This window comes from Syngnathoides biaculeatus, chromosome 1 (genome assembly GCF_019802595.1).
Source record: "Syngnathoides biaculeatus isolate LvHL_M chromosome 1, ASM1980259v1, whole genome shotgun sequence".
In the NCBI taxonomy this organism is placed as follows: domain Eukaryota; kingdom Metazoa; phylum Chordata; class Actinopteri; order Syngnathiformes; family Syngnathidae; genus Syngnathoides; species Syngnathoides biaculeatus.
In genome coordinates this window covers 14792533-14816632 of record NC_084640.1, presented here as the reverse complement: position 1 = coordinate 14816632, position 24100 = coordinate 14792533, and the positions used below count along the sequence as shown (strand labels likewise).

Sequence of the window (24100 nt, the reverse complement as noted above, 5' to 3'; positions counted from 1 at the left end):
TCCGTTGTGGTATTTTATCCGTACCCGACTGATGCCAGAACAGCTACGTAGGCCCGTTGACGATATCATTCCGCCAATGACGTCGATCAGAAGATAATCAATATTGTTTCAAGTGGGGACGTGCGATTCGGAACCGTCGCAGGGGCGATGAGCTTTTATTTTGACAGCGGCTCACTCTCGTATCCGGTTATCACAGGCCGGCTTGATAGAAAGCCCGAAATTTATGGAATTCGATTAAATGTTGACGAATTGAACATTATTGAGACACACTTTTGCCGTTTTTTTATTGTTTATGTTGGGGATTTCCCTTCTTTTGCTGACAAACACAACGTAATACCTTTTTTTTAAAATCGTGCTACGGGGCGTTCACTAAATTCATATTGTTATTTTGAATAGTTTATTTCATATTTTTGAACGTATTTTTTTTTGCTGTAAATGCCCTGAGTTAATGCCTAACTTTTTTTTTTTTTGCAACGGTAGCCGAGAGGGCTCTTAATAACCACCATCGCAATATTATTTTGAAAGAAAACCTTGCTTGTATTAATGAAAAACACAAAGAAGCTCAAAAATACGACTCCAATTTTATAATAAATGTAATAATAATCGCTTGCGCAAAGGGGACAGGTGGTTTAAACTGCGCAATAGCTCCACCCGGTGGATGTTTGCGACAGTACAGCTCCATTCATTCATTTTTTCAAACCTTTTTTTTCACATTCATAATAATGTGGATCGTTTCACAGAATTATGTGAAGCGTTACACATTATTATGTGAATCGTTTCACATAACTCTGTGAAACGATTCACAGAATTATGTGATACGTTACTCATAATTATATGATATTTACACATAATTCTGTGAAACGATTCACATAATTATGTGTAAATATCACATAATTATGTGTAACGTCTGTAACGTTGTAAAAAAAGGTCGCGTTTCACATAATTATGTGAATCGTTTCACATTATTGTGATATTTATACATAATTCTGTGAAACGATTCACATAATTATGTGATACGTTACCCATAATTATATGATATTTACACATAATTATGTGAAACGATTCAAAATATCACATAATTATGTGTAACGTCTGTAACGTTGTAAAAAAAGGTCGCGTTTCACATAATTATGTGAATCGTTTCACATTATTGTGATATTTATACATAATTAAGTGAAACGATTCACATAATTATGTAAAACGATTGACATAATTACGTGATATTTACACGTATTTAAGCGAAAAAGGCTGTATGCCACAAGCTGCACTCTAAATGGTTTGATTTTATTTCATATTTCGAACGTCCTAGAGAAATGCAACGTAATGTGAAACATCTTTATTAAAAAATGAAAAAAAAAAACAACTCTTTGTATTTCATTGTTTGAAAACATACACCGATTGCGTCTGGGCGCATATCAACATAAAAAAAATCATAATAATTAATCCGGGGACAGCACGTAAAATGAGATCCTTCCTGTTAAGTTCATAGATAACGTGGGTAAATATTAATAGTTATGTAATACATTATATTTACCGAAAGTGTTGAAAGACCATGGTAAATATGCTTGACTGACGGCCAGGTTGGCGATAAAAGCTAATAGTCGGTTTGTTTGATTATATAAACATTTAGACTAACGCAAAGTATGCAATTTATGATAATAAGAGCTTAAAATGGAAAAAAAAATATTGTGCTTCTTTGGCAGCGGCGATGTCGATCGCGAGGAAATCTCGCGATGGCCGACGGGATCCGAGAAGCGAGAAGAGGAGGCCCGGGGAGGTCACGTGGATCTGAGTTGCTACTCGCTTGTCTTGCGGGGCGCAAAACGGAGCCGCTTGCTGACACCCGGAGCGAGAACGCGGAACGGCGGCAGCGAGTGACGCCCTCACGTTGACGCCGGGAATACGAACGAGCCGCAAAGAGCACATTTGGCAGTTATTGCGGGGGCACCTGGGCGAAAACGGCGCGAAACGTTGGCGAGCTCTAGCTAGCTAGCCGCTAGCGGTGCTTTGATTTGAACACGGGACGGCGGGGGTGAGTGTCGCCTTGCGAACTTCGGACGCTGATTTCCGTCACTTGTCGGTCGTCGTCTGCCGTCCATGATCCCACGAAGGTGCACGAGCCATGGAGCTGGGCGGCGTGGTGACGTCACTACCACCGCCGCCTCCCACTGAGACAAACTCTCTGTTTTGTCGGCGAAGTCGGGAGGATTCACGCTTGGCCGCAAAAGATGTCTGCGAATTCCGCTTTGCGTCCAATATGAAGGAAAGCCGAGGCGGCTGGTGAGAAGGTGTGACGTGAGCCCCGCGTGCCCCCTTCCGGTAGGAGGGCCGAGCATGTCGCTGTCGGTGACCCCCAAGGCGGCGCAGGTGCTCGCCAAACTTGCCAAGCACGCGGCCGGCAGGGCGCACATCCATCTGAGCCGCTGGCTGCACAGGAGCGGCGGCGGCGGAGACGACTGCGACAAGATGGACCTGCTGGGGTGCGCGGGGGACCCGGGCGGTGACCCCGAGGCGGCGGGCGATGCGGGCGTCGAGTCCCGCCACCCGTGCTTTGTCACCCCCTTCTGCCTGAAAAGCGCCCTCCTGGCGTTCCTGCTCGCCGGCCTGTGCTTCTCCTCGGTGGCGCTGGTCCGCCAGCACCTCAAGGACCTCCTGCTGTGGGCCGAGGGCCTGGACAGCCTGGCGGGGGCGCTCCTCTTCGTGGTGGGCTTCATCGGGGTGTCCTTCCCGTGCGGCTGGGGCTACATCGTGCTCAACGTGGCGGCCGGCTACCTGTACGGCTTCGTGCCGGGCGTGGGGCTGGTCATGGTGGGCGTCCTCGTGGGCACCTTGGTGGCCCACCTGGCGTGCAAGCGGCTGCTGACGGACTGGGTGCTGCGCAAGGTGGGCGGCAGCGAGCGGCTGAGCGCCGTCATCCGCGTGGTGGAGGGGGGCAGCGGACTCAAAGTTGTGGCCTTAGCGAGACTCACCCCGATCCCCTTTGGACTCCAGAATGCAGTATTCTCCGTGAGTAAACCACCGGCGCCGCTGCGCGCTTCTCACTTTGTCGTGCCGTGTGCTACTAGCGCCGGATCGCTCGATTAAAATCCTTTCACGTTTTTAGGGAATTAAACGATGACCGTTGAGAATGTCGATTGATCGTTTCCTGGCGGTTGAAATGAAACTAGTTCAAATCATCGGAATTTCAGCCTCCCAACAATAAGAATTCTTGCAGTTCTGAAGCTGTTTATGTTCGCGTCGGACGTTCGCTTTAACTCTGGAAAACAACGATGGTTTTTACCGATTTTTCTGACGTGACAGACCCAAACCAGCAACGGAATCGTCCATTTCTTTCTCATTGTTTATTTTCTTCACCGGTTCGTTATTTTCATTTCAGCTGTTTTGAACTTATTCTCGTTAAAACTGCCCAACATTTTAATCTCTCTGACATCACGTTCCGGAGCAACCCCGCTGCACACCACATGATCAATGTACGCTCCCCGATCGTTTCCGCGTTCCTCCGACGGGTCCGTCAACGTGAAATGCGGGAAAATATTGCGAGAGGGTGAAGCATTTGAATTGTCGTCAGAGCCCTCTGGAGGAGAGCCGCTGCCGTCACTGCCGTCTCCGATTTGAGTCTCGTCTTTCGTTTGTCCTTTTTGAGACGGTCTCAGCACACGGGGAGAAGGTCCCGGAGATGGAGCGGGCTTTCCGGACCCACGCAGGATTAGGTTCTGGGAAAATATCGGCACCGAACCTAGCAAAAGGAAGGCAAGACTGTCTTCTTTCACGAAAACCCTTTCCCGTTTTATAGTTATTGTGCTGTTTTGCTTTTGCTAACTCGCCACCTAATCTTTCTCTTCGACTCGAAGGCTGTGCTGAACTTGAATTTCACAAACTTGGGGGAGCGCCCAGATCGGCACAAAATTGGCAAAACCTCTTGCTTAGTTTTGTAGCAGGCTGGACAAGATGAATGGGATTTTCATTCATTTTGGGACGGGAAAAAAAAGATGATTTGAGGGTTTTTGGGTTGCGCGAGTGAGCTCAAAGAACAAATTAACTCCGGAAGTTTGTTTCGTTTTGTTTTAATTGGAAGTCATTCCCGAGGGATGTATTTGCCGAGTCAATAATTTATTTGCCGCTGGAGATAATTAGCGTTCACAATGGCTGAGAAGTGAGAAATGAATTCAGGGCAAGAAACGTCCAGAAGAGGCCGAAGTGGCGAGCGTGAAAGGCATTCGGCGCTCACGGCGCCGAAGAGTCGACGACGCCGGCGCTTCGGGGCGGCGGCGGCGTAGCGGCGCTCGCACGCTAACGACTCACTAGTGCTAGTCATCTGGCGCCGCCGGCACGAGAAAGCCAGTTTGTCCTCTTTGTTCTGGCAGCGGCACCGCATAGTTGCAATATTTCTCGGCGCGGTTCTCAAGTTCTGACGGTTTTTCATTCCGCCTCGCTGGGGTCAGGGAGTCGGGTCGGTCCCCTCGTCGCCTTGATTTTTTTTTTTTTTTTTTTGTCACCGCCGGTTGAGTTGTAGCGCCAGGTCCGAAGGTCGGTCCGCACCTTACGCCGGATGAATTGGGCCAAAGAAAACAAACGAGAACGTGTTTACACAATCGATCACGCAACGTGAGGAATTACACAAGGATGAATTATTTTTATGAAAGGGAAAATTTCAGGCGTCATAAATTGACGTCTGCTTGGGAATTCCAGGAATTCTGGACAATGGGTGAGGGTTAAATGCCAAGAGATATTTTCATTTGTTGCCAAAGACATCAAATATTGGCAGAGTGCACCATCAAAGATCGTTTTTAAAAAAAAAAAAAAAAATTGGAAAACGTTCCATCCAGACGGAAAAATCTCATTGGCCGAAATCCGACGGCCAGTTGCACGTTCGGGGAAAATTCCCAGTCGGGAACAGATTCCAGCGTGGGAATTTGGCCAAAATGGCGGATTCATCCTTGACAGATGGGCGAGCGTACATATTTCAAATATTAGCTGCGTGTGTGTCAAAGTTAATTTTGAGCATTAGCATTAATTTCACCAATTGACCCAAAATTTTCCCGACGTGACGGAATCTGCCCTCACGAGTTTCGGGGATTCCCGTCAAGTGGAATATAGATGAAACTCAAAAGTGATATTAGCGTATTTGGTTATCTTTACGCTAATTAGCTTGAGGGAGCGTGACATCATTACCCGGAGATTTTAAAACCAGTTTGGCGGTTCGTACTCCCGGACGTCAACGTCGTTTCGCTCGACTTTTCGAGAAAGACCAGTTCGTGCAGGAGAAGCTGACGGCGACGACGAGGCGCATCGGGGCGACGGCGCAGCGCCCGGACGCCGCTAATCAGCCGCCGCGCGGGTCAAGGTCGAGCTCCCATCTGGCACGCGCGCACAAACTTATGTCATCAGTACATCAAGTCTCCGTCGCTCTCGGCTCGAGTTCAAGTCCGGCACAAGCCGGACTTTAGGCGACACGTCACCAGATGCTCCCTTTTTGTTATCCCGGCATTTCGGCACCAGCCGATGAAACCTCCAAATCTCAGCAATTTAGCATTTCCTCTCTAACAACAAGACACAGAAAGGAATTTCGATGGCAAAAAAAAAAAGATTTCTTTTTACAGACAGACGACTAAAAAACACACTTTGTGTGACGCTGGCTCACCGCAGCGCTCGAGTTCTGCCGTTTCTTGTCGTCTTTCCGACTTGATTCGCGGACTAATCGTAATTTTCTTGGCAAACGCCGTGCTGATCTCAAATCCAAAGCGACCGAAACGCAGCCCTCTACTGGCGCCTGTTAGTCATTACAGTTGTTTCCAAATCCGAATTTCACTGACAAGCTGGCCGGAACTTCCCTGAGGGGAAAAACACACTCGAGGAACACGTTCGTTCATGGAGATACTCGAGAGGCAGTGTTTGGTACGAGCGGTTCTGTCACCCTTTACGGCTATTCCGGGTCACACCGCATTTGGATTGGTTCACAACCGCCTTTGCACTTGAACGGACGACCGCTCGCTTTGTCCCTTCCCCGATTGCCGTCACCTTCGCCCCGAATGTTCGAGCTGTGGTTCTTTGCGGGCTTTCCAGATCACGGGCGTGCCCTTGCCAAACTACCTGGTGGCGTCCTCGCTGGGCCTGCTGCCCACCCAGCTGCTCAACTCCTACCTGGGCAGCACCCTGCGCACCATGGAGGACGTCATCGCCGAGCAGAGCGTCAGCGGCTACTTCGTCTTCGGTCTGCAGGTCGGTTCCGAGCTCAAATCCCGCTCGCCACGCTATTAGCTCATTTGTTTTGCGTTGACGCTACAAACCGCTTGGGATCGGCTGTACCAAAATACTCCTGAAAATGAAAGTATGCAACGTGAAATGGTTGAAATTCCTTTTTAAACGCAATTAGAGTGAAAACACAGTATTGTAAAGTAGGCTTGAGTATACAGTTCTCCAAAAAAGAGGCCCAGCGTGCTCGCTTCAGTGTTTGTCGCTCCCAGTCAGAGTTTACCGTCAACTGACATATATAACGCAAAAGAAAAAAAAACGTAAAATGTTCAACCCAACCACATCATAATAAAGGTTCGCGAGCACGATGCTAAAATATCTGAAATGCCACAGACGGGCTAACGGAGATAAGCGTTGATGATGGCTGTACAGAAGCCTTCAAAGTGTCCGTTTGCAGTTTTTTTCTGATACAATCAAAATATGAGCCGGTGAGATACAAATTTGCCACGATAAACATATTTGCTCTTTGTCTGCATATGTAGTAATTAAATTTTCACTGACAAACAAAATCATCTTTAAAATCTGACAAAAAAGCGAGCACTGTTCCTTTTTCCAGATCGTGATCAGCATCGGCCTGATGTTCTACGTGGTGCACCGCGCTCAGCTGGAGCTCAACGCCGCCATCGCCGCCTGCCAGATGGAGCTGCGATCGTCGCGCATCAACGGCCCGTCGTCGCCGTCGGCGTCCGCCGCCGACCGCGACGGCTTCACGTACTGCGGCAAGCGCACGTCGGCGGCCGCGGTCAACGTGGTGTGACGCCGGACGCCGAGCCGTAACGATGGACTTTGGACCAGCAGGGAGAAATGATGGGTACATTTAAAAAAAAAAACTTATTATTATTGTTATTAATTTTTTGGGGGGGTCGGGCGGGGGGACCTGAAGAGATGTCAACGAAATAACGCTTTGAATGTTAACTGGATTTTTTTTTTTTGGTGTCAAACCAACGGCCACCTATGCACCTTCTTTCCTACGTCGTCGCCGTGGAACAAAACCTAATAATAATAATAATGAATATTCATAACGCAAGAATAAGGGCATTGTTCATATTTTGGGATTTTGTAATTGAGTGCGCTTGAGTTAACGTCGGGACGGTGACGCTCTCCGATTGGTTCGGACAGAAAACTCAGGAATGTTGGAGACGTAACGCAAAGAAATACTTTTACGCTCAATTAACGTTAAAAACGTGGATTTAATTTCATGTCTGCGATGACATTCCTGCCGTTTTTTTTTTTTTAAGAGCGCAGTTCATCCCTGAATGTCGGAAACGAAACAAAAAAATACACGATGGAGCCTAGAAGAGATTGTGACGTTTTTTTTTTTTTTTACGTGCCATTATTTGCTCGTTCGTTTTGTAAATCAGACGAGACGAAAATTAGACGAGGAGACGAGTCGGACAGAGTTGTGATTGCGAGAATAAAGTCGAATAAGAAAATTAAAAAAAAAAATAAAATCCCATAGAATTGCGATAATATTTTAAATGTACATTGGGGGAAAAAAATTGTAGAATTCTGGGGAGGCGGCTTAAAAAGTTGACATGAATATTAACTTTTCAATTAGGATAAAAAAAAAAAAGACTTTAATCTCAAAATCACAACGAATTGTGCGGCGTTTGTGTGCGACCTCCAAAGCGACGCCATTTTGTTTTGTTCTTTTTTTGCGGTACTTTGCTGACAATCAACACAGACGCTAAGGAAAAAAGAAACAATGAATGTGCAAATATGTGTATATATATCTCTATTTTTTTACGAGTATTTTGACTGTGTCTGTGGAAGACACACAAGGGCTCCCGCACGAGACATCCATATTTGACGGGTTTTTTTTTTTCGTTTTTTTTTGTGTGCTTTTAATTTATTTGGTTGGTCGCCAGGTCGGAGGGGCCCCTTTTCTGTCTTGACTTTAGCAATAAGAATATTTGCTTAGCCCGACGCAAAAAAAAAACATGCAAAAAAATGTATCACGCAAATTTTAACGACGCGTTTTAGAGAGGGCGGCCACATTCCCGAGTTTGCCATGCTTGCGTCCCGCAGCCTCGTGAATATTATTATGATATTAATGAGCTGCGCCCACGTCACGACACTTTGTGAACTGTGCACACTCAATTTATAATTTTTTTTTTTTAAACTGACAAGTGCGGACTATTTGCCAATGTTTGATTATTGGTATATTCATGCAAAAAAAAAAAAAAAAACAACTGTGGGGAACTGATGAAATTAGTGATAGTTATGTATCAAGTGATTCAAAGGGAAGGCGGTATTAAGTGCATTACTGTACACATATGCTGTATTTTCTCATATACTGACAATTTGAAAGTGCATATATATGGATACATACATACATCGGATATTTATGCACTGCGTGACGCTTTGCTCGGTGTTATTTATGAGACGGACGGAGAAATTAAAATGGCTTTTAATACACTTCGCTTGGGTTTTTTTTTATGTACTTGCATTCAATACGATTAAAAAAATACATATTTAATAAACACGTGATACACACATCTGAAGAAAAAAAATAATTATTGATCAGTTAGGACTGAATAATGTTTTATGTGGGGGAGAATTGCGTTGATGTACAATTGAATTTGACGCATTGACGCCCCCTTGTGGCCCGGCCCCAATATTACGTTTTCCTTCTGCAACAAGGCATTCATTTAACATCGCTTGTCCAAGCTGCTTATCCTCACAAGGGTCACAGGAAAGATGGAGCCTATCCCAGCTAGCTTTGGGCAAAAGGCGGACTGCGCTCTGAACCGGTCACCAGTCAGTCATCGACACCATCACTGAGCGGGATTCGAACCCACGCTGCCTGCACCAAAGGCAGGCATGCGTACCGCTACACCACCAGCGACGCCGCACTCACGTGACGTCCATACGTCCATCGTCCAAGCTGCTTCTCCTCACAAGTGTCACAGAAAAGCCGGAGTCAACCCTTGCGCAAAAGGCGGACTGCACCCTGAACCGGTTGCCAGTCAGTCGCAGGGCAGACATTGACACAGTCACTGAGCGGGAATCGAACCCACGCTGCCCGCACCAAAGGCATCTACGTGTACCGCTACATTCATGTCACGTCCATCCATCCCTTATCCAAGCCGCTTATCCTCACAAGGAGGCGGAGCTTTTCCCAGCTAGCTCTGGGCGAAAGGCAAACTACACCCTGAACCGGTCGCCAATCAGTTTCGCCGAGCGGGAATCGAACCCACGCTGCCCACACCAAAGATAGGCGTGTGTCCCGCTCCACTTTCATTCAACAATTTTGACATCATAATAATAATAATAATTCAGAAAAAAGTGCAAAAAAAAAGAAATCTTTGCTACTGTTAGGGAGTAATACTGCAACAACAGATGTTGTATATTGCGATTATTTATTTGACATTTTACAAAACGTTTGGAAATATTTGCAAAAAGCTTGAAAGAACATTTATTTTAAAATGTGTAAAGAATAAAAGAATACACATTTAAAAGGTCAATAGCCAAAAAGAGCGTCATGCAATCATAGAAATATTTCGTATTGTGTGTGTGTGTGTGTCACTTGTGGTTATGTCAATTTAATTTTACTTGCATCGGGTCAACGTAGAAAATTAACATGAATTAATACATTAATAATTTGAAAAGGAACGAGACGTGCCGTTTACGTTGCCTGGTCGTCGTCGGCGACGGCGAAGCAGCAGTAGATCCCCCAGTGGTCGCTGGTGAAACGCCCGCAGTCCAGCTTCTCCAAGCCCACCAGGGCCATGCGGTCGGGCGTCAGGCGGGGGACGCGGGGCCGGGCGGCCGGGCGCAGGTACACGCGGTCGAAGCGGCAGCGGCTGACGTAGCGGACGCTCTTGTTGGAGTTGGCGCGGGTGTCCCACGTGTAGCGGCAGTGCTCGCGGCGCCCCAGCCGCTCCCACACGTCGCAGACGGCGGGCGGCAGGCCCACCGCCGTCACCTCGGCGTCGCGCAGGTTGGTGTCGCCGGCGAACACCACGTTGACGTCGTCGGGCGCCGAGCGCATGCGCCGGGTCACCTCGCGCAGCTGCGTCATGCGCTCGCCCGCCTGGCCCTTGCAGCTCTCCAGGTGCGACGTCATCAGGCGCAGCTTGACGCCCCGGAACGTCGCCTGTCGGCAAAAATAAGAACCGTAATAATAATAATAATCTTTTCCTTTCGGCTTGTCCCGTGAGGGGTCGCCGCGGCGTGTAATTTTTTTCTCATCTAAGCCTATCTCGTGTTCAGATTTTCCAGGAAAAAAAAAAAAAAAATAGTGAATTCTGCTTTTTCTTTGTAATGTGAAATATTACAAGAAAAACTAGAGAGAAAATACCTTTTTTTTTTTTTTACGAATACAAATTTTAGAAATGAAATTGGCCTTTATTGCTTTATGCACTTAATTTAAAACTGACTTAAATGGAATTAGCCCACTCTAGTTCTCAGTGGCTCAAATCGATTATTATCTTAAGAACATAATTTTAAAAAACTAAAATATTATAATAATGACGACAAAAAAAAAAATTACAAATAATTTTCTTCTGTAATGACAATTTTTTTCATTTAAAAAAATAATGAAAAAAATTAACCCTAATCTGAAAAAAAAAAAAAAAAATCAAATTTTTGGGGCCATATTTTGTAAAATGAAAAACATAGTCCCCCCCCCCAAATAAAATGTAAAATGTCGTATTTCCCCTTTGTATGAAGACAAACTCTTCTCTGTCATCTCATAATCCAGCCATTGTCTTAGCCGCTTATCCTCACGAGGCTCGCGGGGACCGCCGGAGCCTATCCCAGCTGTCGACGGGGCACACCCTGAGCTGGTCGCCGGCCAATCGCAGGGCACCGCGCCGGATTTCCACGAATCTTTTTGCCATAAAACGCTCACGGCCTCACCCTAATAATACGCCAACTTGAATATTTTGGTGTGCGACCTGCGCCACGAGGAGGTTCCTCATCATCCGAGTGGTCGGGTAAGGCACGATCTCGCTTTCCAGCAGTTGGACGCGCGTCTTCTTCAGCATCATCCCGGTGAAGTAGCCGTCCTCGCTTCCTGCGCAGAGACGGAAAAATTAAAAATGTCAAAATTGTAGCGAGGTCTTGATTTAGACCTGCGCCTTTATTAAGTGGCGTTAGTCCACTCTCGTTCTCAGAATATATTATGATCTCAAATTTTAAAAAAAATACATGTATCCGAACGGACTCCTGGATTGACGTTTTGACCTTGAATGATCAAGTAGCTGACGGCTCGTTTCTTCAAATACTGCACGTAGGGCGGGATGAGCTCCTGCAGGAAAACCACATCTGGAGTATACCTAAAGGGGATGAAAATATTGTCATCTTAAAATATGTAAATACACGAAAAAAAAAAAAAAAGGGATCTGTAAACGGTATCTCACATGGCCAAGTAGGAGCACAAGCCCCGGGCCCGCTCGGCCAGGTTGTCCGTGTCCAGGCCGTCCACGTTCCAGGAGATCAGCGTCAGCGCCGAGCCGCCGTCTTCCTCCTCCTCGGGTTTACGCGACGGGGCGGGGCTATCTGCAGTTAAGTCGATGCTGCGATTCATTTGGTGACAATCAGACGTGCTAAAACGGGAAGGTCGGGCTACACGAACACATTTTTATTCATTTTAATTCTCTTCGATAATTAAATTATAATTTATTTATTTTCTCTCTTAAAATATTATTGTAATTAAAAAAATGCTCTTGGCGCAAAAGGTTTTTTTTCTACTGATGTTTCAATTATGTCTTACTTTTTCTTGTAATATTTCACATTACAAAAAAAAAAAACAAAAAGATTATTCACATTTCTTTCCTGGAATATCTTAATTTTCTCTGAATTTAAAAAAAAAACTGCAAATGTCAGTTATTTAAAATTTTTACAAATTCAAACTTTTAAAAAAATATATACTTTTCAATTGCACACATTTTTCGCTCAAAAATACTTTTAAATTTGCTAAAATCCTTATTTTTACAAATTCAAACTTTAAAAAAAATATATATATACTTTTTTCAATTGCACACATTTTTCGCTCAAAAATATTACAAAAATAATTTTAAATTTGCTAAAATCCTTGCACATTTACAAAAAAACTCGAGTTGATTTATTTTCTTGTGAAATAAAATATTTTTACAAATTCAAACTTTGAAAAAAAACTTTTTTTTCAATTGCACACATTTTTCGCTCAAAAATATTACAAAATAATTTTAAATTTGCTAAATTTACAAAAAAAAACCTTGTGAAATGAAATATTTTTCCAAATTCAAACTTTTAAAAATATATCCATTTTTTTTTGTCATTCTTGTAAAATCAAAGCACTATGTCGTTTGTTTACCTCGTGACTTGGGGAGCTTTTCCCTCCGCTTGTAGTTTCTTGGTCGTTGGCTCCTGCTCCGTCGCCCCCTCTTTTTCAAACAACTTCTCCATGTCGGCGTCGAAGTAGGAATTCAACGCACTCTGGGGGGAGGAGGCGGGTCAATGGAGTGTCTCTCATTTTTCCACGTAACCTTCGTTTATCACCTTCTAAATGTTTAACGGTATCGAACCAAAACTCTGGGCGTCGTCCTAGGACGTATTTTCGTGCCGTCTCCAACCGACTTAGCATCGGAGAATGATTTGCTAGACCGGCAATACGGCCACTCAGGTGATTTCGGCGACGTGGGTGCACGAGCTCTACATAGTCCTTATCCGGCTCGTGAGCATGCCGTGAAATGTTGCTGTTATTCTCTCGAAGCTTTAACGTCACAGTACCTCCATGTTCCACTGGTTCTCCGCAAGGTAGCACTGCGCCACGCCGCTATCCGTCCCCGTCGAGCCGGCAAACTCCTCGCAGAGGCGAGTTCGGCTCTCTTCCAAGTCCCCGGGGTCGGACGTCGAAGCCATGTTGTCGAAAACTTCACGGAGCTCTCATAAAAGTATTATTTTTAAAAGATAAAATAGCACCTCGACGCGGGCATTTTGCTTTTTACGTTTCGCTTGTTGATTGTGTGTGCCGGTGAAATAAATCCGGGTGCATTCAATGCTTTGGTTCCTAGACCGAATGTGACGGGAATTGGAATTTTGCAACTAAATCATGAAACAATATACGTTCATTTATGTTTTGTTTTATTAATTTTTATGTATTTCACCATCAATCACTTCAACATTTTTGCTTTGTAAAATAAAGGAACCCGCTTGTGTTTCGACACGGAAATGTCGGAACAACTTCCGATTCGGTTTGACATTGCCAGTTGGTTTTCCTCTCCTCTCCTCTCTTCTCCTCCATTTCGTTATCATGTCTTCGCTGTCCTTAAATACGATAAAACAAATGATGCGAGCTATGAAACAGCGGCCGGGCTTCGACAGAGTCCTCAACAAGGTAAACGCTTCGGGTGTCCGGATGTCTACCGGCGGCGGGTTTGCTCTCACGTCGTTGTTCCGGTTTGTACCTCCGCCACAAAGGTGGAGGTGGTGGCCGCCGAACCGGGCAAGGTGGTGTGCGAGATGACGGTGGCCGAGGAGCACACCAACGGCTTCGGCACGCTGCACGGCGGCCTCACGGCCACCCTGGTGGACGTCATCTCCACCATGGCCATCATGTACAGCGAGAGGAGAGCGCCGGGAGTCAGCGTGGACATGAATATAACGTAACAAACGTATTTTTCCCCCCCTATATTTAACAATTAAAAAAAACTAAACATTATTTTTGATATGCTAACATTGCCGTAGTCTATCGCAGCTATCTTCCGGTAGTAGGCTTTTCACATATTTACATTTTTTTTTAAATGTTTAAATACAATTAAAACATATTTTTCCTCGTTTTTTTTCCATAAAATTTATCTTGTAATTTATTTTCTGTAATTTTAATGCAAGTTTTCTCAAGATAGTTTTGATTCATAGCATTGATTTTATATTAGTAACGTTTACCTCTTGATGAGTAATTATTTAAAATAGGTTATCTTGTTTTTGTAGTCTTTACAAAATATTGTCACAATTATTTTCACAAAACATTTGCCTCATAATACATTATTTGTAATTACAAATGAATTTACTGTACTATTTTTTTTTTTTTTGCCCTTTTCTTCCTCCTGAAACGCCACCGACGCGTCCTTCTTCTCCCCCCCCCCCCCTCCCCCCGCCGCGCGCAGCTACATGAACGCGGCCAAGCTGGGCGAGGACGTTCTGATCACGGCCCGGGTTCTGAAGGAGGGCCGCACGCTGGCCTTCGCCTCCGTGGACCTGAGCAGCAAATCCACGGGCAAGATGATCGCGCAGGGGCGTCACACCAAGCACCTCGGCGGCAGCTGAAACGCGAATCCCGATCGATGACGTATGAAAAACTTTGTCATTTGTATTAAAATGTTGTAAAATTCCTTTTATTTTAGTTTTTGTGTGTATTTACTAACTCGCTTAAAGCCGTGTTGCAAATTATTCCGACGTGCAATGACAAAAAGCCGAGACGAGTGTTGCGTTCAAAATTTGTATTGATATATGCTCAGCAGTATTGATCAAAAAAAAAAAAAAAAAAGCCTCAAACCTTCAACTGGACACACAAATTTTGAGTCATGAACATGAAAAAAAAATGAAAATCCTTTGACAAGCAATTTCAAATTTGAGCCAAAACGTTAGTTTGCACGTTAGGTATATTGTTATTCTCATTATTAAGTAGCCCGTATCCATAATCAAACATCAGTAGTGATTCGAGCGTAACACAAACACCCCCTGCCCCCCCCCCCCAGAAAAAAAATATGAACGTTAACTCTGGAGTCCAGCAAATGAGAAGCCATAACGACACGTATGAGTTGACGTCATTATCGTTGGTGGTCTTATTACAATTGTTCTACACCCGAAAGTTGGTTTTCCCCGGAAACGACAAAGGAACAAAATAGAAAAAAAGAAAACAAAACTTTTCCTGTGACGACAAGGATTTAACGACATGTCCGTGTTTTTTTTTTTCCATCTCTCTCTCTCTCTCTCTCTCTCTCTTTCTCTCTCCCAACATAGAGAGAGGTCCTGCCTGTCGCCTTGACGACCGATCGCTCCAAATCAATGTTCATGCGGGTTGACGGGAAACAAAATGGATGCCTGAGTGGGGGATGAGGGCGGGGGAAGAGAGAGAGAAGGAAGGAGGAAGAGAAAGGTGGGGGGGGGGTGAGAACATCAACATGGCTTCTGAAGGCAGGATAGAGAGGGATGGAGAGGGAAGGGGGGGTGGGGGTTGAGGCGACCCCCCTCGGATGAAGCCTAGTCGGGCATGTAAGGTCTGAGGTGGTCCTCGACGTCGCCCGCGGCCCAGCAGGTCAGCTGGTCCTGGGGGAGGTGCAAGCACAGGCTGCACAGCTTCAACACCGTCGCCTTGCTTTTAACAGTCTGCGCGCGCACACACACACAAAAATTACATTCATACGGGCGAAGCCGACAACGGTATTCGCACGAGTACTCACTGTTACTAGCAGTACTTCAGATTCATAAAACTAAGCCACATAACGTCATTTGGGGCCTATAAGCTGCCACTTTTTTCCAGACGCTTTCAACCCTGCGGCCAATTTGTGCATTTTTTCCCCCCTCTAATGGCCGCGAGGGGGCGCTCAAGCAGAAAATAGAGTGAGACCGGTGGAATACATGTGCCGAGGAAGTTACTTTTACCAGTATGTTGTTTTTTTTTTTTTTTGGGGGGGGGCAGCTTTGTTAGCGCTGCGCATTGCTGCTGTGTTACCGCCGTGTCAGTGATTTTTACTGGGTTTTTTTTGAGTAAAAATTTAAAATAGATTTTTCTTGTTTTTGTAGTCTTTACAAAATATTTTCCTCATAATACATTTGTAATTACAAATGTTATTACTATTATTATTACACTGTTAGCACCGCGCTAGCTCAGTGATTTAATTTTTAATTTTCTTTAACGGCCCTGTTAGTGCTGTGCTACCGTGTTGCGACTGTGTAGCTGCCGCGGCTATTTTATTTTTTTTATCAGTCCTGTTCGTGCTACCGATTTGTTGCCATGTTAAGCTAAGGTATTAACCCTTTGAAAACTCTTTTTGTGTAGCGTCTTTCTTTGTAAATATCTCGCGCTTCAATGTGGGCACTTGCGGCCTATGTATGTACCAAATGGTATTTCCTTTACAAATGTACCGGGTGCGCTCTGTACGCCAGATATTTGTGAACAAAAGCCTTTCGACACAAAATTCACCAATGCGTCACACGGCTAATAAAGCGCCAACTACCGACAGCGAACACTTTCTGAAGGTCATTTTTTTTTTTTTTCCCGGGCAGCCTTCACAAGCGCCCGATACCTTGAAATGAGAACAGATTCACGGACCCGCCCGCCTAATTCTCGACCCGTCGGCGCGGACGGGCTAGGGGCTCGTTGCTACGGTAGCGGCTGACCTGTAGGTGGTGTCGGTCCACGAAGAGGAAGATGGACTGCGCGGGGTTGTTCATGATCATTCCAGCTTTGTCCTTGCGAGCGAGCGCGTGCAAGCACTGCTTCTCGTAGTCGCCGTGCTGGAACTCAAACTTGGCCTGAAAGTGCAACGAGGCGACTTTAGGGCGCTACGCTGGACATGTGTACATGAATACAATATGAAATTCCGCCTACTAAATGTAAACACTTACTCTACAACATTGAAATTGCAATGAAATCAAACTTGATTACTTAGGATTCAAAACTTTTTTTTCTTCAAATGTTCCCCCTTAAATTTATGAATTTCCTCATAAAATGTTGTACAGGAAGATGTTTACATTTTTTTGTTGTAAAATGACCCTCAAATTCCAATTTTTCATTTAAATACTTTTTCCTCAGTAATGCCAATATCACATTTGTTGTATAAGTACAACTTCACCCACCACAAAGCACTTTTGAATAAAAAAGCTTTTTATCCCAGAAAATGTAGAAAAGTCCCTTTAAAAAAAATCATATTTCAAATGGTTTCTCCGAGGTACTCATTTATGCATCTCAGTACAATATTTTGCTAATATTTTCAAATTTCCTCTAAAATGACATCCTTTCCCCATGACCCTTGTGAGGATAAGCGGTAAAGAAAATGGATGGATGACATCTTTTTTCTAGGATGTTTTTTCCCCCTCAAGTTGAATTATTACACATTTATTATTGCCATAAGGACAATTTGTGTTCAAAAAATAAAACCTTTTTCCTTCCAAACCTATTTTTTTCCCACCCCCGCCTCATAAAAATGAATTTGTGCAACCATTTTCCACCCTGACAGCAGGTTGTCTGTCCTAATTTTCCACCATGACCTAACCCCCCCCCCCCCCCCCCCCCCCCAAGTTCTGACCTGAACGGGCCTGAAGGGCTCATTGTCGGCTCCCTTCCATCTGGAGAAGAGCAGGCAGACGATCTTCTCGATGTCGTTGCGCGGCCAAAGGATGAAATCCATTTCCTGCGTGCAGCCTATCACGTCCTGCCAGAGAGCGAAAATACCAGTTTCACTTTTTGAAATTTGTTTTTTACCGTAAAGATACACACCTGTCCAAATTGCGAGTTGAACGGCGCGGTACCGTGTGGCGCAACGTCAAGAACGCAATTAAAGATGATGCGGGGCAGATAAGGTTCCTAATGAAACTCAAAAGTAGTTCCTACAGCGCAGTGAGAATGTTTGTACTGTGGTTAGCATGTGTTGCTCCTCCGTTTGTGTTCAAGCAGGACTTGTTTAAAGTTCATAATTAGCAAATATCCATGGAAACTTCTGTTATCCCGTCTATGGCATTGAACATTAGCATTAAGCTACTTGATTGATATACACAACACTGCGAGCTTGTAAGAACACTTACTACAAAATACACACTCGGTTCTCGACCACAATCCGTTCCAGAAGCGATTTGTTCAAAAACTAAATCAATAATTCTCACGTCTCCGTACGTATTGTTGCGTTATACACAATAAATATGCGCGTCGCGGGTCAGCTGGCTTATTTCCGGGTCTTGTCGCAGGCGTTCGAGTACCGATTTTCGTTCGAAAACTGAAGCAAAATAAATCTTGAAAGTTCGTTCAAAAACCGATTTCTTCGAGAACGGAGACGTTCGAGAACAGTGTTCACTGTACTTAAAATTTGTATTTTTTTTTTAAATATGTTTAAAACCTGTGAGATGGGGGTAGTTCTAAAATAATGTTCCATATAACATGATTTTTACTAATAATGTCCACTTTTACCGGTTGTTGCATCTGCATTTCTGGTGCAAACCCCCCCCCCCCCCCCCATCATTTTCAAGCCATTTTTTTTTGCAAGTTGATTTGGCATTAAATGTTCTGGGATCATAGCTGGGGTATATTTATGGCTCAAACTATTAATATAGGCAATTCGGTCCAGACCCCCCCCCCCCCCACCCGGCAATACATGGATTTCCTATGACGTCACCACAGTCCCAGGACTCCCTTGCCCGCCATCTTGTGTGTCACTAACCGGTCATTGGAAACGAGGAGGGTGTCATTGCGATATGCGCGTACCCTTCGCATGGACTGGTAACGGGGGGCGTGGAGTTGCACCACGTCCTTGTGCAGGAGCTCAATGGAACTCTCCAGGGAGTAGCGGGAGTCCCGCACGCCTCGCAAGATGTCCTCCTCGTAGTTGTTGGTCATCACCGGCACCACTTCGGCGACCTCAAAGAGCGCCGACTTCTTTTTCTGCGGGGGCGTTATTTGACAAAAATTTATCTTTCGCAATAGAGACGACATTTTGACAGTCGATTGCTCGCGAAGACAAACCTTGTCCTTGAAAACAAAGGCGATGTAAATCTTGAAATCGAACTGATCGGCCAACGATTCTCGTTTCTTCCGCAGCTGAGCGCGGAGACGATTTCTGGTTTGGTTTCGCCGCGTGATCGGATCCCCCATGATTAGATGCGATAGTGTCAACTTTCCTATTTGATCCGCTCAGGTTTAATTTTTTTTTTTTGGGGGGGGGGGGCACTATTACGACAACGGGAGTGCTAACCAGGTCTGTGAACTAGCCACTCAATTAACAAGAAACTCAAACAGGTCTTCTAACCAAACATCGTCATATCAAGTCATTTTTACGCCGTTTTTTTGGGGTGTTTTTGTTTTTCTTTCTGCAAAGGTGGCGGGCACGGGATTCACGATAAGACTACATCTCCTTCTTGGTGGTTCAAAAATCCATCGTTTCAAGAGCCTGAGCCTGCCGCCAACGAGCAGATTTGTAAATAAAAACCAGAAAAATCAAACTGTGGTTGATTGTTATTATTATTAGCAGTAGTACTTCCTACAGGAGAGAATCATAGCGGTGCTGGGTGCAATGGAGGGCGAGCAGTTTAAGAATATTCAGTGGTGGCTTTTCAGAGTCCCTCATCCATGACTGAGCGCGCTGGACCGGGCGTAGGGACGAGCATGGCGGGGAGACGTTGGCACACATACAAGAGAAAAAACACGACGAAGGTTGTTCGACATTTTCCTCGCTTCTTTTCGAGGCTCGCGGCCTACTCGCTCCTGCTAGTCGTAGTGCTGATGGTGCTGCTCATGGTTTCGTTTTAGCTAAGCCCAGCTAGCAACGACCAAAGCTACATCGTAGCTCCTTCGCGGCCCGAGTGACTAACTACTACTTTTTTTGGGGGGGGGAGGAAAGCTTTCCGGTTACGACTCGGTCATCTTTCTTTACAAGTCCTCGCCAGTGTTTTCGCGATGCTAAAAAGCTAACAAGCAGCTAGCGCGCGAGATCGACATTTTGGGTCTTTTGTTGTTGTTGTTTTTTTAAAGATCGCGTCGTCGACAACTCCGTTAAGGGCTTTGTTGTTTTAGCTCAGAAAACTAAAGCCGTTGCGTCTTTTCCGATAGCTGGACGAGTTTGGCGGTCGTGTGGAGCTCTTTTTCGGGTCCGTCGTCACCCTAACTGCTGCCGCATGCCATGTCAAGAGAAATCGACGGTCCAGCTGGAGCTCCCCGTTCTTTCAGTCGACGTGCGGCGCGGTCTGTCTCCCGGCGGCGGGCCCATTATTACGCGTCCAGCGGGGTCGGTCGTTTTTTTTTTTTTTTTTTTTACACACTCCCTGCGTCGTTTTTTTTTTTTTTTTTTTTTTTTGCTGGTTTCTGTCCGGTTCTGGCCTCGAAAAACAAGAACCTTCGCGAAGCTCTCCTGCGTGGGGAAAGCTTCTCCAAAATGGCAGCGCGAAAGGGCCTAGTGACGCGTTATTAGGAATCCCACCCGGTTTCTAGGCAGAATAGGCCACGCTCCAATATTATTGGCTCCAGGGACAGGCGCCGCCGCACTATGATTGGCTGAGAAACACGACCTACTGCTTCCGCAGGGGAAAAACTGTTTGACCTCGGTGTTCGTGTTTCCCACAAACCATAACACACTCTGATTCTCCCCTCCACCCATCCTACACCACCTTAAAAACAAACTTAATTCCTGTACCCAAACATAACATTTTTCTTTTTTCATACAAATATGATAAGTATTTGGATGGTTATCGCGTTACGTCAGTGTAGCATCCTCTTCCGGTGACACAGGAGCCAATCATGTTGCAGTAAGGCGTATCCTACCTAGAAACTGCGTGGGAATGCAAATGACGCGCCCGTGACGTATGCTGGACTGATTTCTCCCCCATCTTTATTTCGAAATGCAGCACGTCAAACACACACAAAGTGCGTAAACGTATAATAATCAACAAAAGAAGAAAGAAACAGAAACAAAATGTACATTTAAAAAAAATAAAAAAAATTAAATCACGTAACACTTAAAGACCGAAATGGAAGAAAACCCTCGAAGGTTTGATTGAGACTATCTGTGGATAAAAATGTGGCAAGAATATAATATTAAAGGTGAAATCTTAACTGAGCTCATGCTACTTTGATCTTTCATATATAAAGACATCACAACAGCCAAAAACTCATTCACTGTAAAAACTAAATAGATATTTTTGTTAATTAGAACAAAAAACAAATAATCAAAAACACCGATTTTTTTTTAAATCAATACATTTTTTTAAAAAGTTGGTACGACGGCACGTTGTTGATAAAACGCACGTACGCGACGTCTCGTGACGCACGACGTAAAACAAACCGTAACGTGACGTCGCGAGTCACGTGACCGCCAACGTCATATTTAAGTGAGCGGCGCGAAAAGACGAGTTGGTGAGCTGTTCTCCGTTTTTGTTCACAGTAAGTCGATTAAACGTCAATGTTGTTTAATTTAAGTCACATTTATGACAATGATGACCGCTTGGTACCAGAAGGTATTATTGATAGGCGGCGCAAAAGCCGGTTGACCGTCGTCCTGCCTTGGCTAAGCTAGCAGGCTAGCCCAGCAGCCGACATTTTTTTTTTCTTCTTTTGTTTAAACCTCATTGTAAAGCTGCCATGTCGTTTTCCCCCAACAGACTTGCGGCGTCAAACATGAGTTTCTCTTCCAAAGTGAGACCCAGCCAAACCAAGTCCAATGAAAACTCCAAAGTGAGCGTCAAAGTGAGTCCAACGCGTCGCATTCACTCGTTTGCTTATGGAGGGGGGCTGTTAAGGGGACACGAAAGGGTGACAAAATGGCGTTTCACTTGGAAAGATAATGACTGTAATTCAGGATTAAGTGGAAAATTTTGTATTTCTCCCCTTGGAGAGGTCATAAAAATGTAGCTCCCCTGATTACCAGTGACACCTGTGCGCCTATTAAGATGATTGCTGGCAACCGTCAGTCAAGAGATACTTCCTAAAAACACCCAATAAAGTTAATTCAAATTGTCTACCGTTTTTAAAACTTATTTTTCTATTGCTACTTTTTTTTTTTCCAAAATTTGAGAAGTGTTCTTGAGTTCGTGTAAACCTTCCTATTGAAATGGAGTTTCCGCTTATAGCTGTGCTCGGTTGTATATTTTAGTTCCCTTTAATGTTAATTGTTTATTCAAAACTCATATTTCCCAATTTTTTTTCTTTTTTTTTTTTTTAGGGTTTTTCTCGCACGACAAAGTCTGGAATGAGTTCTTCCAAGCCGGTGCTGCAGGTCCTCCAGCCCTTGGCGGTCAACAGAGATTTGGCCGTTAAGGTGAGCAGTTTTTACCCATGTTAGTTTTAAAACACGAAAGATAGTCTCATTTAATATATATATATATATATATATATATAATATATATATATATTTTTTTTTTTAATAATTTCAAGGCGGAAAAGGCCGCCATCCCCAAGCGGAAGCAGTGGCTCGCCGAGCAAAGCAGAGGCCCGAAAAAGGTGAAGGTGGAAGTCAAGTCGACGCAGACCGACGAGGTTTCCGCCGCCAACCAGGACCCGTCCGACCTCGCCTACCAGCTGATGGTCCAAGGTGAGGCGGCCGCCGTTTCGCGCGCTCGGTTCGTCGCAAAATTGAGTATCAATTTATTTATTTTTTTGTCGTCGTCGTAGAAACTCCTCCTCCCGCGTACTGGAAAGATGTGGCGGAGGAGCGGCGCAAGGCTCTGTTCGACGTTCTGCAGGAGAACGAGAGGGTGAGTCGACGGGCGCAAAAAGTTCAGCCGCGGCTTTCGAACGTTCCCGCGCTCATTTCACCTCCGCTTCACTCGTTTGCTCCCTTTTATAAATATGCTTTTTGCGCCTTGAAATGTCAAAACGTGATTTTTGACATTTTGTGCAACAAAAAATGGAATTTATTTTCAATGCAAAGTTTAGATTGAAAGTCTCCAGGCTACAATTTTTTTTTTTAATCTTAAAGTTCTTATATATTCCCCAAATTATAATTTTTTATTCTGTAGTGACTTCTAGAATTTTTTTTTTTTTTTAATGAACTGCTTATCCTCACGAGGTTTGTGGGGGCGCCTGAGCTAATCCCGGCTATCAATTGGGAGGAGGCGGGGTTACACCCTTAACTGGTCGCAAGCCAATTGCAGGGCACAGAAACTACTGGACTCATAATCACACCTAGGGGCAATTTAGTCCAATTAATGTTGCACAATTTTTATTTTTGGGGGGGGTTGGGTGGGGGAGGAAACCCACGCAGGCAGGCCCGGGATTTGAACCCCGGTCCTCAGGACTGTGAGGCCAACGCTCTGCCAAACGTATATATTTTAATTTTTAAATTTAGCTGCACAAAGACATCGAGGCGAAAAACGAGCAGATCTCCCGGCTGAAGAGCGACAACGACGAACTGCGCGAGCTGGCCGAGCACGTGGAGTACATGGCCGACATGATCACGGTACGAGCGCCGCGAATAGCTTCCGAACTTTTGAGTCGCGACTAAAAGTCTCCGGCGGTCCGTCCAGAGGCTGACCGGGAAGGGACCCGACAACCTGGAGGAGATTAGGGGCCTCGCGCTGGACGAATACGAGCAAGACGGTGGGAATGAAGATGAAGATGAAAATGATGAGGAGGAAGAAGAAGATTCAAATGAAGACGCCGGGGAGGAGGAAGAAGATTCAAACGATGAAGACGACGAAGCTGAAGATTGTCGTCAAAGTGAAACTGAGGAGCAAACGTCAGATCACAACCAAGAGCAGCAGGAATGAAGGACTCGTCGACTCCTGAAATTCACAAAATCGACGCGTTGAAACTTATTTGGCAACAGGACGAAGAACTTCGCCTTCCTGATGTTACGACGCAAAGCAAATGACTTTTTTTTTTTTTTTTTTTTTTAACAGAAGTGAGGACTTGTTAAATGTTTGGAATTTTGCCGACTGATACTTGAATTTTTTTCAAGTTCTTTCCCCCCCACCCCCTGTGAAACTGTATTTTTAAAATAAACGTTTTACATAATCACGTCTTAAACATTCATCTGTACAAGTGCGATGGATGCGCAGTACACGCGGAAGATTCCTACACTTCCAAATGAAATTTTGAGTACTTTTTGAGACTCGAATTTCCAGTTCTCTGCAAAATTTTGACATTTCAGGAAGTTATTTTGATCATAAATTGTTGCTAAGTCTGAAAGAAAAACAAATATGACGAGACTACATTTGT

General features: G+C 44.7%; 5 protein-coding genes across 6 annotated transcripts; 3 read left to right on the top strand and 2 right to left on the bottom strand.

Annotated features, from left to right (window-relative positions):
* Window positions 1–1724: 1724 nt before the first annotated feature.
* tmem64 (transmembrane protein 64) lies at window positions 1725–8592 on the top strand. The gene is made up of 3 exons (XM_061820963.1): window positions 1725–3006; window positions 6064–6219; window positions 6809–8592. The coding sequence occupies exons 1-3, from the start codon at window positions 2335–2337 to the stop codon at window positions 7007–7009; spliced, it is 1029 nt and encodes a 342-aa protein (XP_061676947.1). The 5' UTR covers window positions 1725–2334; the 3' UTR covers window positions 7010–8592.
* A 1003-nt stretch (window positions 8593–9595) lies between these two features.
* On the bottom strand, window positions 9596–13112 carry tdp2b (tyrosyl-DNA phosphodiesterase 2b). 2 transcript variants are annotated; one of them, XM_061820927.1, is made up of 6 exons: window positions 12739–13112; window positions 12554–12675; window positions 11619–11774; window positions 11443–11534; window positions 11154–11272; window positions 9596–10351 (listed from the first exon to the last, which is right to left on the bottom strand). In XM_061820927.1, exons 2-6 carry the CDS (start codon window positions 12643–12645, stop codon window positions 9881–9883), a joined length of 930 nt encoding a protein of 309 aa, XP_061676911.1. In that variant the 5' UTR covers window positions 12646–12675; window positions 12739–13112; the 3' UTR covers window positions 9596–9880. The 2 variants fall into 2 exon arrangements, with proteins under 2 accessions (XP_061676911.1, XP_061676903.1); XM_061820919.1 differs by having other exon boundaries at window positions 12970–13108.
* Window positions 13113–13439: 327 nt separating this feature from the next.
* Window positions 13440–15327, top strand: acot13 (acyl-CoA thioesterase 13). Its single transcript, XM_061820952.1, has 4 exons — window positions 13440–13576; window positions 13660–13844; window positions 14346–14527; window positions 15202–15327. Exons 1-3 carry the CDS (start codon window positions 13493–13495, stop codon window positions 14503–14505), a joined length of 429 nt encoding a protein of 142 aa, XP_061676936.1. The 5' UTR covers window positions 13440–13492; the 3' UTR covers window positions 14506–14527; window positions 15202–15327.
* c1h6orf62 (chromosome 1 C6orf62 homolog) lies at window positions 14664–20340 on the bottom strand. The gene is made up of 5 exons (XM_061820938.1): window positions 18917–20340; window positions 18659–18835; window positions 17490–17615; window positions 16582–16716; window positions 14664–15567 (listed from the first exon to the last, which is right to left on the bottom strand). The coding sequence occupies exons 1-5, from the start codon at window positions 19043–19045 to the stop codon at window positions 15442–15444; spliced, it is 693 nt and encodes a 230-aa protein (XP_061676922.1). The 5' UTR covers window positions 19046–20340; the 3' UTR covers window positions 14664–15441.
* An 868-nt stretch (window positions 20341–21208) lies between these two features.
* gmnn (geminin DNA replication inhibitor) lies at window positions 21209–23896 on the top strand. The gene is made up of 7 exons (XM_061820907.1): window positions 21209–21325; window positions 21544–21628; window positions 22104–22199; window positions 22316–22472; window positions 22553–22635; window positions 23229–23339; window positions 23407–23896. The coding sequence occupies exons 2-7, from the start codon at window positions 21560–21562 to the stop codon at window positions 23647–23649; spliced, it is 759 nt and encodes a 252-aa protein (XP_061676891.1). The 5' UTR covers window positions 21209–21325; window positions 21544–21559; the 3' UTR covers window positions 23650–23896.
* Window positions 23897–24100: the final 204 nt, after the last annotated feature.

Excerpts from the sequence above, each read along its gene's own strand:
- tmem64 (XM_061820963.1), top strand. The coding sequence starts at position 2,335 with ATGTCGCTGTCGGTGACCCCCAAGGCGGCGCAGGTGCTCGCCAAACTT. Across the intron at positions 3,007-6,063 it reads TCCAGAATGCAGTATTCTCC|ATCACGGGCGTGCCCTTGCC; the intron begins GTGAGTAAACCA and ends CGGGCTTTCCAG. Across the intron at positions 6,220-6,808 it reads ACTTCGTCTTCGGTCTGCAG|ATCGTGATCAGCATCGGCCT; the intron begins GTCGGTTCCGAG and ends TCCTTTTTCCAG.
- tdp2b (XM_061820919.1), bottom strand. The coding sequence starts at position 13,101 with ATGGCTTCGACGTCCGACCCCGGGGACTTGGAAGAGAGCCGAACTCGC. Across the intron at positions 11,775-12,553 it reads AAAGCTCCCCAAGTCACGAG|CATCGACTTAACTGCAGATA; the intron begins GTAAACAAACGA and ends AATGAATCGCAG. Across the intron at positions 10,352-11,153 it reads GGAACCTCCTCGTGGCGCAG|GCGACGTTCCGGGGCGTCAA; the intron begins GTCGCACACCAA and ends TTTTGCCGACAG.
- gmnn (XM_061820907.1), top strand. The coding sequence starts at position 21,560 with ATGAGTTTCTCTTCCAAAGTGAGACCCAGCCAAACCAAGTCCAATGAA. Across the intron at positions 21,629-22,103 it reads ACTCCAAAGTGAGCGTCAAA|GGTTTTTCTCGCACGACAAA; the intron begins GTGAGTCCAACG and ends TTTTTTTTTTAG. Across the intron at positions 22,200-22,315 it reads ACAGAGATTTGGCCGTTAAG|GCGGAAAAGGCCGCCATCCC; the intron begins GTGAGCAGTTTT and ends AATAATTTCAAG.
- acot13 (XM_061820952.1), top strand. The coding sequence starts at position 13,493 with ATGTCTTCGCTGTCCTTAAATACGATAAAACAAATGATGCGAGCTATG. Across the intron at positions 13,577-13,659 it reads TCGACAGAGTCCTCAACAAG|GTGGAGGTGGTGGCCGCCGA; the intron begins GTAAACGCTTCG and ends TCCGCCACAAAG. Across the intron at positions 13,845-14,345 it reads AGCGTGGACATGAATATAAC|CTACATGAACGCGGCCAAGC; the intron begins GTAACAAACGTA and ends CGCCGCGCGCAG.
- c1h6orf62 (XM_061820938.1), bottom strand. The coding sequence starts at position 19,045 with ATGGGGGATCCGATCACGCGGCGAAACCAAACCAGAAATCGTCTCCGC. Across the intron at positions 17,616-18,658 it reads GTTACCAGTCCATGCGAAGG|GACGTGATAGGCTGCACGCA; the intron begins GTACGCGCATAT and ends GCTCTCTGGCAG. Across the intron at positions 16,717-17,489 it reads AGCCCTTCAGGCCCGTTCAG|GCCAAGTTTGAGTTCCAGCA; the intron begins GTCAGAACTTGG and ends TTGCACTTTCAG.